This window comes from Coffea eugenioides, chromosome 11 (assembly GCF_003713205.1).
Source record: "Coffea eugenioides isolate CCC68of chromosome 11, Ceug_1.0, whole genome shotgun sequence".
In the NCBI taxonomy this organism is placed as follows: domain Eukaryota; kingdom Viridiplantae; phylum Streptophyta; class Magnoliopsida; order Gentianales; family Rubiaceae; genus Coffea; species Coffea eugenioides.
Genome location: NC_040045.1, coordinates 31,972,922 through 31,985,240, shown reverse-complemented (window position 1 = coordinate 31,985,240; position 12,319 = coordinate 31,972,922). Strand labels below are relative to the sequence as shown.

General features: G+C 34.0%; 1 protein-coding gene across 1 annotated transcript; it reads left to right on the top strand.

Annotated features, from left to right (window-relative positions):
* Positions 1-6,721: 6,721 nt before the first annotated feature.
* LOC113751551 (protein NRT1/ PTR FAMILY 8.3-like) lies at positions 6,722-12,319 on the top strand. The gene is made up of 5 exons (XM_027295601.1): positions 6,722-6,934; positions 8,605-8,710; positions 8,793-9,010; positions 9,891-10,447; positions 11,150-12,319. Exons 1-5 carry the CDS (start codon positions 6,884-6,886, stop codon positions 11,970-11,972), a joined length of 1,755 nt encoding a protein of 584 aa, XP_027151402.1. The 5' UTR covers positions 6,722-6,883; the 3' UTR covers positions 11,973-12,319.

Genomic DNA, 12,319 nt, shown 5'->3' with positions numbered 1-12,319 from the left:
GTGGGCAATTACAAAGCAATTGCTTCACCTTTCTGTTTGATGTGATGTTCATATTCTTTGCTTGAAGGTGCATGTAGCTTTGCTTAGCCACCACCAATTGAAGGTGATAATTCTTTTACTCAATTACAATCCAACTCAAACAGAAAAGGAGAAAGGGAAAAAGTCAATTTAATTTCTGGAAGTTGCTGATGCTTTTAAAACTTGATCAGATTAAACTAATGTAACTTTTTCATTCTAAATTTTTAATAAAGCTACTGATTGTTACTATAAGTAACTGATCAAGTAGCTGAAATGAAACTTCTGATGAAGTCCTTTAGTATACATTCTTTTGAGAGAATTAATTGAGGGACTTGAGGACTTTATATCAACAATGTTCATCAAATAAATAGCTTTTTTTCTTCTTCTTCTTCTTTTTTCTTGTAATAAGTTTATCACCTAGACATATATTATAACTCGCATGATCACAATTAGCTTACAAACGGTGAGATAAACAGTGACATATAGTTAGATTAAGCAAATAATTATGGGACTTGAACCCAAACAAGAAAAAAAAAAAAGCAGAAGAAAAATTCAAAATTCTCAGCATATGGTACAGAAAGCTTAAACACATAAGAACACTCTCTGTTTAGATTGCTATTTTTAGGAGTTTTTATATATATAAAAAAAATGTACTGTAACGATTTGATGTATATGAGGTAAAATAGTGATTGAGAAATGTGTTCACGACAAATGTAAAAACTTTTTTGCAAAAAATCGTACTCCAAACAAGGCATGAGCTTTTAACACATAGATTCTATTTAAACAAAATGACGAGAAATTAATGGGTGAAAACCCATCTTCTAGCTTACCAAAAGAATAAAAAACCCCACAATTGAGTTTTCCTTTTGTATTCTATGCTTAAAGTATGCCTAAGGTTCTGTATAATTGACAAAGATTTGCTTGAACTTTCAAAAAGAATTTCATGCTTCTTTTAATTTCCCTCAAACCCTTTGCATTTTCCAAAGCTGCTATCCATTATTTTGGTAAAAGTAAATTGTTTTATTAAAGAGTAGTAATACACAATTCAAATTGTCAAATTCCACCAACAAAGCCTACATGAATCACGTGTTTCGGTTAGGTAATGTGCAAAAATCGGATACTTCTTCAGATGAATTTCACTATCAAGCTATAGATACTAATTAAATAACACCCTGATTATTAAAGTCCAGTTTGTTGTGCGGAAATGACGGATCCGTTAATTATCTCATAATTTTTAGGGTCTATTTGTAATTAATGTCCTATTATATTGTTCTTAGTCAATGTTTGAAAGCTCCAGCAATCTTTTTTTCTTGAATTTTCTGCAATAACAGATTCTGAAGTGATTATCATTGGCATCCATTAATGGGCCCTTAAGATATGTCTAATTATGACTTTTAAACAACTAAAACTACTATATCCATTGTTTAAGCAAATAGCACATGAGAATGTGAGATAAGAAATATCCAAGTTCATGCCAAGAATTACTATACATTCTTTTGGTCAAGGAAAAGATAAAGAAATGTCTTTCCTGTTTGCTTAATTAATGGGCAAGGAAAAGCAATTACTTCATCTGTCCGTTTTGATTTGTTGGATGGCATGAAATATTCTTTGCTTAAAGGTGCAAGGAAAAGCAGCATTAAAGAAGCAATAGTTTCCGGTATGTGTTTATTTAATTTAATTATGCATGGCCTGGAAACCATTTCAATGCATGGATACCAAAAAAAAGCCAACTAAAAAATGATAAAATTAAATGAATTAAAATGAGCAACTTTTTATTCTTTGTTATATTTCAAGAAGTTAGTCTTAATTGGAAGAATTGTGCCTTAGATATATTGTAGTATTATCCCATTATCTCTATGTTTATATATATTTTCTTTTATTAGAGTGCATTTGCCAATACAAATTCTTGTACTTATGCAGAAAAAGGATACCAAGAAACATCCAAATATAGTAGTAATAACTTAGAAGTTTGATTACTATTGAGTTTAGTGCTTGGGTGCGATCATACCAGCACTAATGCACCGGATCCCATCAGAACTCCGAAATTAAGAAGGGGGAGGGTTGGGTTGGGTGGTACGGGGGGAGGGAGTGTAAGTGAGAGGTCTCGGGTTCGAATTCTCCTGCTTACACTAAAAAAAAAAAAAAAAGAGTTTAGTGCCAATTCTGACATGATAATTCAGCAAATCTTTTCTTTGCACCTTTTTCATACCCCAATTAAAAAAAAAAAAAAAAACTACCCTAAAGTTATGGGCCTATATCTTTGTTCTTAAAAAAAAAAAAAAAACCTATTAACAAACGTCGGTTGGTGACATATTTGCAATAGATTGTTAATTAAAATTTGTAATATGTCCACATTAAAATTTTAGAATAAAGACAACAATTGCAAAACAAATTATTAGTAAAGTAAAGTTGCATTAGGCCCCAAAGATACCATAGCTATCAATACGTTTGTTTTTGTGGATAATGACAAACTACTGTTAGTATTTTTAAGGCACTTTATGGGTGGAAAAGACTCAAACAGACTAAAATATTGTCAAGTAGAAAAAGATAGCTAATGGGGTGCTTTTTTTTATCTTCTCCTTTTCATGAGTCAGAAAGGAAAAGCAATAGATTTTGTTAAACATACACAGAATCCAGTCTAAAGAAAGCCTAATAATTCTGGATCAAAATAAGGGTACGTTTCCATTAATCTTCTAAAGTACATGAATATCAATCAAACTTCTTAAGAATCAGTTATTGAGCAATTATTCCTCATTCTTTTTTGGACGTTGACAATCAACTTAAATTTATACAAAACAAAAGTTATTCAATCAAGTGATTCAATGATTTATAGTTGTGAAACAATTAGTGAAAATGAAATTGAGCAAAATTAAAAGTTCATAAATATAGAAGCATGAGGTAAAACAAATCAAAAAATTTTGTCAATACAAAAAATATATTTATCAGAAGGAACGAAGTTGCTACTTGTGACATATCATAATGGGGAGAAAATTTTGGAGAGAAGAAAACAAAGTTACCGAATTAGTTCATGCACTTAAATCTTAAAGATATTGAAGAATTTGCCGTGCTAAAGGATGAAAAAAGTTAGCAATTATTGTTCTTATATTATAATTTGTCATACTAGACTTTTAACATTAATTTAAGAATTAACCCGGTGGTGGTTTAAGTCAGACCCTCCATCTCAACGTGGCTTTTCTATTGCGCAAAAAATGTAGCCAGCGTTCTATTGAGGAAAAAAATGTGGCTTTTCCAAAGCGTTTTAGTCAAATTAAGGTTTTAATAATTGTATTGGACTTAAGTTATGATAATTTTATTATTTACAAATTAATATTTTATTAAAAATTTTTTTGTTATCGTAAGACTTGTTTACTAGGTCATCTAGTAGTCTGTACAAATAGGAGTGTTATTATTATCATTAATTGAGAAGTGTGATATTTGATAGCTTTATTATTATGTATAATTAATAATATATTATTGATTTATTCCTTTTTTTTCACATGCACATACTTATACGTGTGTAAATTGCCTCCCTATTATGTATATTAACTTTATGAAATACTATATGTCCTATATATTTTTGGTGAAATTTTTTGAGTTCTACATATATGATCCTTCCTTTAGTACAATTTCACAAAGCTCATTTGTATTCATTCGAGAAGAAAGACATTTATTCTTTGTTTTTTTTTTTTTTTGTTAGCAAACGATACATTTATATGACCTATTCTATTCTAATCTAGGGGAAGGTGAAGTCTAAGGAGGCTATATGTAGAGGTGGCAATTTGTCCCAAGTCCCAATGGGTTACCCATGCCCATGGGGACTTTGGGCGGGATGGGTATTGGATTTTGATATTGGGTTTAAAATGGGACAAATCCCAATTGTACCCATTAATTGATGGGAATACTTGGGAAATACTTGGGTACCCATTGGGCTCAAATAACAAGGGCTCTGTTTGGTTTAGCTATTTTTGGGGGGTATTTTTGAAATATTTTATTATAGCAGTGTATATGAAAAATTTTTACTATAATTTTTTTTTGAAATATTTGATATACTAATATGGATGGGATGTTTTTTGAGTTATTGCATATTACTGTAACATTGTATTTGAAAAACTTATTTTTTGAAAAAATAGCCAATCCAAACGGAGTCTTAGATTCAAAAATTATCTTTAACAATTTTTATAGCCATACTAGAGAATATAATCTAGTAGTTTTCCTAGTCATTATCCATAAGAATTTTCAACATTTCAGTCAATTTAGACCTGTCATCTTTGAACAATGATGATGATAAATATTCAACACCTTAAGTATCTTGGCCATCTTGATATATGTTGGAATATGACTGTATATCTATTTTTTCCTTTATTTGTTAATCCAATTTTTGATGGGAATCCTGAGTATAAAGCACTCGCATGTTTATTTAATAAAACTAAAAAAAAATTAATAAATAAAAAATATTAAAATTATATAAAAAAGTAAAAATGAATTAAAGGAAAAAAAATATGTAGAAAATAGATTTGGGTATTGGGCGGGATCAATCTAAACCCATCCCAAAGTGATCCCGCCCAAGTTAGTCCCAAAACACATATGGGTAAGGTTGGGCCCAAACCCATATGACTCGGTTCCATCACAAACCCAAGCAAATCCTGCCCATCCCGCCCATTTTGCCACCTCTAGCTATATGGTAGGACATTTATTCACTACCAAGTTTTTGGAAATTGTACCGTTTCACTCTCAAGGTTCCAAAGTTTCCGCTTCTTTCCCACCGTTCCTGTCTTTGCAGCTATATTAAACATGACGCAATGATGTAACGCTTTTGCTATCCACTTGTCTTAAAGACGTGACATCAGTGCCTTAACGAAATGGACATTAGTAAATGTCTCGGGAGTTGTTTGTTGGTTTTGTTTTGTCTACTACTAGTAATTTTTTTTTTTTAAATTATAACAAGTATATCTTGGAAGTTGGTTTGCTTGGACTTGAAAATTATATCAAAAGCTTCAATTAACTCAAATAAACTAAATCAATTGTTACCTTTTTTTTTTTCTTTTTTCTTAATCATTGGATCTTGATCCAATGACCAAGCAGAGCCCCTTTGCAATTCTTTTGTGCACTAAATTAGGGGTTCAAACCCTGTATAATGCATCACAAAAGAAGCACAGTATTTCTTCTTTTTAAAAAATTCAGAATACAGTACATAAGTCTCTTTATTCTCCCCGTTAGAATAGAAATGAGAGAAGGAGAAGGAATAAATTAAATGATTGCCGTTGCATAAAAAAAAAGAGAGAAGAAATGTTGCATTTTTTTTTGGCGTTGTTTTAGGATAATGAAAGCAGGAATTTTTCGACAAGGAATAGGAGGCTGTCGCAGTGGCTTGCCATTTCCACTAGATATTTTCACCTCCCAAATATATAGGGAGTAATAACTTAGAAGTTTAAATTATTATTGAATTCAGTGCCAATAGTTATGGACCCATACTGCCCTAAACACCTTTATTCAAAACCAATGACTATAAAAAGAAAGATATTCATGGTGTAAAAGCATATTTTGGAAATTATTCCCTTTCACTTTCAAAGTTCCAAAGCTTGCCTGCTTCCCCTTCTTTCTCACCTTTCCCGTCTTTGCGGCTACATTAGCCATCACGCAATGCTGTAACGCTTTTCTATCTACTTGTCTTAAAGTCGTGACATCGGTGCCTTGACGAAATGAACTTTAATGAATATCGCGGTAAGTTGTTGGCTTCTTGTAGTTCCTACTCATTTAAATGAAGGCAGAAATTTGCGTAGCGTTGATCTTGTAGATTTAATGGTCTAAAGTTTATCACACGTTCAATACTTGAATTGGTGAGATATGTGGCAAATTTTGAGCAATTACGTTTATATAGATAGGTCTACCCAAGTGTTTGCCTTGAATAAATATGTCGGAATTTGGTTGGTTTGCTAGTTCTTGGCCATTTGTTTACCCCAAATGAGCATACCTTGGGAGTTTTATTTTTTTTTTTCGCAGCATACTTTGGCAGTTGGTTTGCTCAGGTTTGGAAATTGTTCCAAAACCTTCAATTAACTTCCCAAAAAAAAAAAAATAGAGTGATACATAACAAATTTTAATTTAGTTGGTAACACGCCTCACATGTAATTAATTGTAAGTTTCGGGATCAAAAGTAAGTAAGGTTCTATTACCGATTCGCTTTTAAAATAAAAAATTAAAAATACTAGAGACCTTGAATTCTAATCCTTAATTCTCCTCTTTGTTTTTTAAATCTCATCCCTCCATTACTGAAAATTTTTTTTTTAAAAAAAGCCCAGCTGTGTGAATGCAACTCAAATTTGGTCATAAGTTGAAGTTAAAAATCTTAATTAAGCTAACAAAAAAAATTGGCAAAATTGAAGAAAAATTTATAATTACACATTTGAAAAACTCAAGAAAAATTTATTCGGATAGGAGATTATTTGAAATAATATTTTGAAAAACACTATAACACTTTCTTTTAACAAGATATGTTAAAAAATGATTAAAAAAATATAAAAATATTAAAAATATGCTTGTGATGTAGTCAAATAAAATTCAGGAAATAAACCACCATCCAAAGTTCCCAAATCCACATACATGCATAATCCCAAAGAAAAACAAACTATAATTGTTTAAATGGGTCCCGCTTTACTCAAAAGCCCCAATTCCCAAGTCCCCACTGAATTTTCGATAGGGAGAGACAAATAGATTCTAATTTCCGATTAAAACGACTCTGTTTATCCAGGATTCTCCCGTGTCTCCCTTCCCTTCTTGTTTCTCCTTCAGATTCTCTCTGCACCGAACCAGTAATAAAAAGTGTATCAATCAATCATCAAAATCTTTCCTGAATTTGTCTTCTTCAATGGGTACTCAAGAAGATGACAGGCTGCTCTTGGAAGAGGGACTTGTTCAGGTTTTGCTTCTCTCCATCTGTCCACATGTACATACGTTATTGCTTTATAATTGAGAAGAAAAGGGCTGTCTTGGAATAAGTCAGCTGATTGTAATTTCAGTTGTAATTCATGCATGGTCGATTTCTTGGCCAAAAATAGTATCTGGGTTCGATTTGGATTGCTCCAATTCGCACTGTGATTTCAATTTTAGATTTGTGCTGTGGAATTTTCAGATTTTTCCCCCTTTCCTGGAATGTTTAAGGTTCTATAAAGAGTGGATTTTGAAGAGTTTTTTAAGTATTAAGGAATTGAGGTTGAGCAGATGAAGCAATAGCTTTGGCTTTCACGCAAGTTCCTGTCTCGTTTTTTTATTGTGGGACAATTTTGGAACTACTTTTCCTTGACTTTGCATTTGGGAAAAGAATATGATTTTGGATAACAGGATTTGGGATTTGGTACAGCTATATGAAAAACAAATTAATATTTAGGACTTAAAATTTTCAATTTATTTTAAATCATTGTGGAAAAAGATTGATCATATATGATTTATTTTAGTTAAAGGAATTTTCTGTCTCTTAGTTTGATAAGGCTTCTAAATCATGAAAAAGTGGTGACCTGGAAAAGAAGCTGTAAGTCAATTATAGGATTGTTACTTGTATCAGTAAAATCCCAACAGCTACATCTTCTAGGGCTGCAAAATACTTAAATGGATGATTAACTATTTTTGGTGAATAGCTGAGTTTAATGTGTTTGGTGAGTGTGGATGATCATACAACTTGCAATGATGCAAAATTTGACAAAGTTCAGTGAATGACATTTTGATTAGTACCCTTTAGATAAATAGCTTGAAATGCCTCATTAGTGATGCTGCTGCTCTAGGGATATAGACCTTTAGAGGAGCTGTCTTTGCTCTTCTAAGTCATGAGATTTAGAACTAGTTTATCTACTTCAAGATATAATTGCGCATGCTGTTACTGTATGTGAATTTGCACACGCTTCATAACTTCCTGTTCTTGGGCATCGTTCCTTGTGGGCTTCTAGTAGATGTTAAAACTTGTTTATGTTTTTGGGCAAAATATTTGATCTATGTCTGTTTTATTTGGTGCTGTGTGTTTAAAGTTCCCAACTGAACTACTGAATGTGACTTTTTGTGGCTAATTATGGCAATTTAATCTAATCTTCATATGACTTTTCCAAAGTGTTGTTTACTTACGGTGCTTGGCTGATAAACTTTGGTCTTGCATAAGCTTTATCTCTGGATGTCTTTTGGACATTCTTGATTACGACCTTTTACTTGTTAAGCTTCAGTTGGTTGTAAAATTATCTAATGCTTTCATATTTTTTAACCTTTGGCCATCAATGTTCTGACTTGAGTGTCTAACCTGCATACAAAATGTTAGTTGGACATCTGAAACATTCTTTCTGTGATTATGTGCATGTGCTAATCCACGATCAGTGATATTTTAGAGGGTTTCAGCTAACCATGTGCTGTAATATCATAGAATTTTCTTGTTATGAGGAATACATTGTTTTAATGAGAATTATATGAGAAATATATGCAGGTAGGAACAGATAGGCTAACTCTATCATCAGAAGTGTGCCTCTCTATCTGTATCTCATGGGAGTTGATGTGCAAAAAATCTTACTTTGAACTTGTATTACCATATGTATTGGTCTTCTCCCTTTTCAGAATGAAAGCAATGGACTATATACTGGAGATGGTTCAGTAGACATCAATGGAAAACCTGTTCTAAAAAGCAACACAGGAAACTGGAGAGCATGTCCATTCATTCTTGGTAGTTCTTCGCGCTTCTCTCATCTTTTTTTCATATTTTTTGACTGTCAAACATTCTAAGTCAACAAGTGAAATGGTAACAGGTACTGAATGTTGTGAACGCTTGGCCTACTATGGGATTTCTACTAATCTTGTTACTTATCTCACCAAAAAGATGCATGAAGGAAATGTTTCAGCCGCAAGAAATGTCACAACTTGGCAGGGCACTTGCTATTTAACTCCGCTTATTGGGGCAGTAATAGCAGATGCATGTTGGGGAAGATACTGGACAATTGCTACCTTCTCCACTATTTATTTCATTGTAATATTCTTTAAGTTCATTTCATTTCCTTCTCCTGCTTTTATAAAGGGTTGGATATAGTACATGTTCGAGATCATTATTGATAATTGCTTTCATCATTGCTTCTTATCCATATTGCCAAGGTTTTACGAAGGATGTTTGGACTTCTACAAAATATGTATTTACTTTAGTTAGGTGTTTTACGTTCATTGTTCAAATTGTTGGGAATTTTCCTCTTTCAGAACCTCACTACATCACTGAAGTCAACAGTTCTTGGTCAAATAGGATAAGGTGGTTGGAGAAACTGTCACAAGTTCTTGAAATAGTGATGGAAATTCAGGAGAATAATTAATCGCTTTATGGAATCTGAATCCAAGCAAGAGTAGGAGATAAGTTGAAAAGAAATTCCTAAGGAAGAAAAATTGTAGCAGTAGTTTATTTCATCTACATGGAAATTCAGGAGAATAATTAATGGCTTTATGGAATCTGAATCCAAGCAAGAGTAGGAGAAGAAAAGAAATTCCTAAGGAAGAAAAATTGCAGCAGTAGTTTATTTCATCAACTCCAATAAGGGATTCTTATCTTTGTCCACTTTTATGACTTCCCAATGATTATCACTTTGTCCTTCAGTAAATCATGCCTACAATCTACATAGTGCTCAGCACTTTTTTTTAAGTGGGATTTCTTAGTTCCTGTTGCATCATATCTAGCATTTCCATATTATTTGGCATAGCAGTCATTTGATTTAGCCATGCCATAGATAGTAACTGGGCTCTTTTATTGGCTTTTTGCTCATCATGTTCTTTACTGGTGCAGCAGGCTTTACTTGCTTTAAGCTTGGTGTGTTTTCCATTTACTTTATTGATTGCTCATACTATCTTTCTGTAATCGTTATCTACAGGGAATGTGCACATTGTCTCTCTCAGCGACAGTTCCTGCTTTTCGGCCTGCTGAATGTGTGGATTCTGTATGCCCTTCAGCTACTCCTGCTCAGTATGCCATATTTTTTATTGGCCTATATTTGATAGCACTTGGAACTGGTGGGATCAAACCATGTGTTTCATCATTTGGTGCTGATCAATTTGATGATACAGATCCAAAGGAGAGGGCCAAGAAGGGGTCCTTTTTTAATTGGTTTTATTTCTCAGTCAACATAGGGGCTTTTGTTTCAAGTAGCTTGATTGTCTGGATTCAAGATAATGCTGGGTGGGGCCTTGGTTTTGGCATTCCTGCTGTGGTTATGGCCATTGCTATTGTGAGTTTCTTTTCTGGCACTCCTCTTTATAGGTTTCAGAAACCTGGAGGAAGCCCAATCACAAGGATGTGCCAGGTTTTGGTGGCTTCATGTCGTAAGTGGAGTTTGCCTGTTCCGGAGGATAGTAATCTTCTGTATGAGACACAAGATGAATTCTCGGCAATTGAAGGAAGTAGAAAGCTGTTTCACACTGATGAATTAAAGTGAGATTCCAAATCATAACCCTTCTTGTTCAATCAGATTTAAGTTAGCTTGTTACTTCCTTGTTTACATCGCTGACTGTGTTTTGGCAAGTATTTTTATGCTACATTTACATTGACTGTTTTGTTGTACTTTCTATTTTTTTCTTTTGGGGTGGGGAGAGAGGGGGGTGGGGGGAGTTTGGTAATGCCAGTGAAATATTCTACATGGAGTCCTCTTGTTGCATTCACTTTTTCACTTAGTAATCTGGTGTTGCAAGTGACTCAATTCACCTCCTCTTCCCTAGGCTTGCATCTTTAGATTCTTAAAATGATTGTGTAGATTTTCTTGGATTACATTGCTCAAATCAAGTAAATTGCACCAAACACCGTTGTTATTGCATTTTGAATTGTGGATAGTTGTTTACAACATAGACTGTTTTATTCCAACTCATAGAAAAATTAAAGACACCATTGAGAAAAGATTTAGCAATTTGGTGGTCCATGGAAATGCGCTATTTGAGAGATTTGCAAAATTATGCTACATTAATAAACATTTTCCTGGTCAATGCAAGTTCAGTTGTACTACATTGACCAACTTAGTTTCTCACTAAAGATCTGTCAAAAAGTGGAGTAGAATTTGATCCCATCTCTGCCCCTTGAAGGCTCTCCATTTTCTTTGCTTTCCAATGGGTCTATCTTCATCATGTGCTCTTTGTTCTGCAGATGCCTTGATAAAGCTGCTGTAATATCAGAAGCTGAGATCAAAACTGGTGATTTGTCCAATCCTTGGAAGGTTTGCACAGTTACTCAGGTTGAGGAACTGAAGATCTTAATCCGGATGTTTCCCATCTGGGCAACAGGAATAGTGTTTTCTGCTGTTTATGCTCAAATGTCAACCATGTTTGTGGAGCAGGGGATGATGATGGATACTTCGATCGGTTCCTTTACAATTCCTGCAGCTTCTCTTTCAACATTTGATGTTATCAGTGTGATCTTTTGGGTTCCAGTCTATGACAGGATCCTTGTCCCCATTGCTAGAAAGTTTACTGGCAAGGAAAGGGGATTTACAGAACTGCAACGGATGGGAATTGGTCTTTTTGTTTCTGTTTTCTGCATGGCTGCTGCCGCTGTGGTGGAGATTAAGCGACTGCAACTTGCAAGAGACCTTGGACTTGTTGATGAAGCTGTTGCAGTCCCGCTTAATATCTTTTGGCAAGTACCTCAATATTTCTTATTGGGGGCTGCTGAAGTTTTTTTCTTCATTGGTCAGCTTGAGTTCTTCTATGACCAATCGCCAGATGCCATGCGAAGTTTGTGCGCAGCCTTGTCACTTCTGACAACTTGTTTGGGAAATTACTTGAGCGCTCTCATTCTGACCGTAGTTACAACCATAACCACTAGAGGAGGAAAATTTGGATGGATTCCAGATAACTTGAATGAGGGCCATCTTGATTATTTCTTCTGGCTCTTGGCTGGTCTAAGCTTCTTGAACATGGTCATCTATATCTTTTGTGCCAAAGCATACAGGTCAAAGAAAGCTACTTAAGGAATCTGGAAGGTGATCCACATTGCCAATTCTGTAAAAAGGTCTCCACGGATGGATTTGGTTCGTGGTTTTACTCTTAATCGCCATGTTGTTCCAGTATTGCTATAACAACATAAAGGACCTTTTGTACCATATACTAGAAAAAGAATTTGCTCAAACTAGGTAATTATACTCTTGATGTATCCAGACAAAGCAAGTCAAATGGCTTTTATTGGTGTACTGTCTATTTACTTCTGCATTGGCTGTAATGGGATTTGTAGTTGGTGGTGGTTATTATGTTTGAAATTGGTCTAGCAAACTTTGAATAGACTTGGTCATGATCATGTTGAAGGATCTGGAGTTCTGCA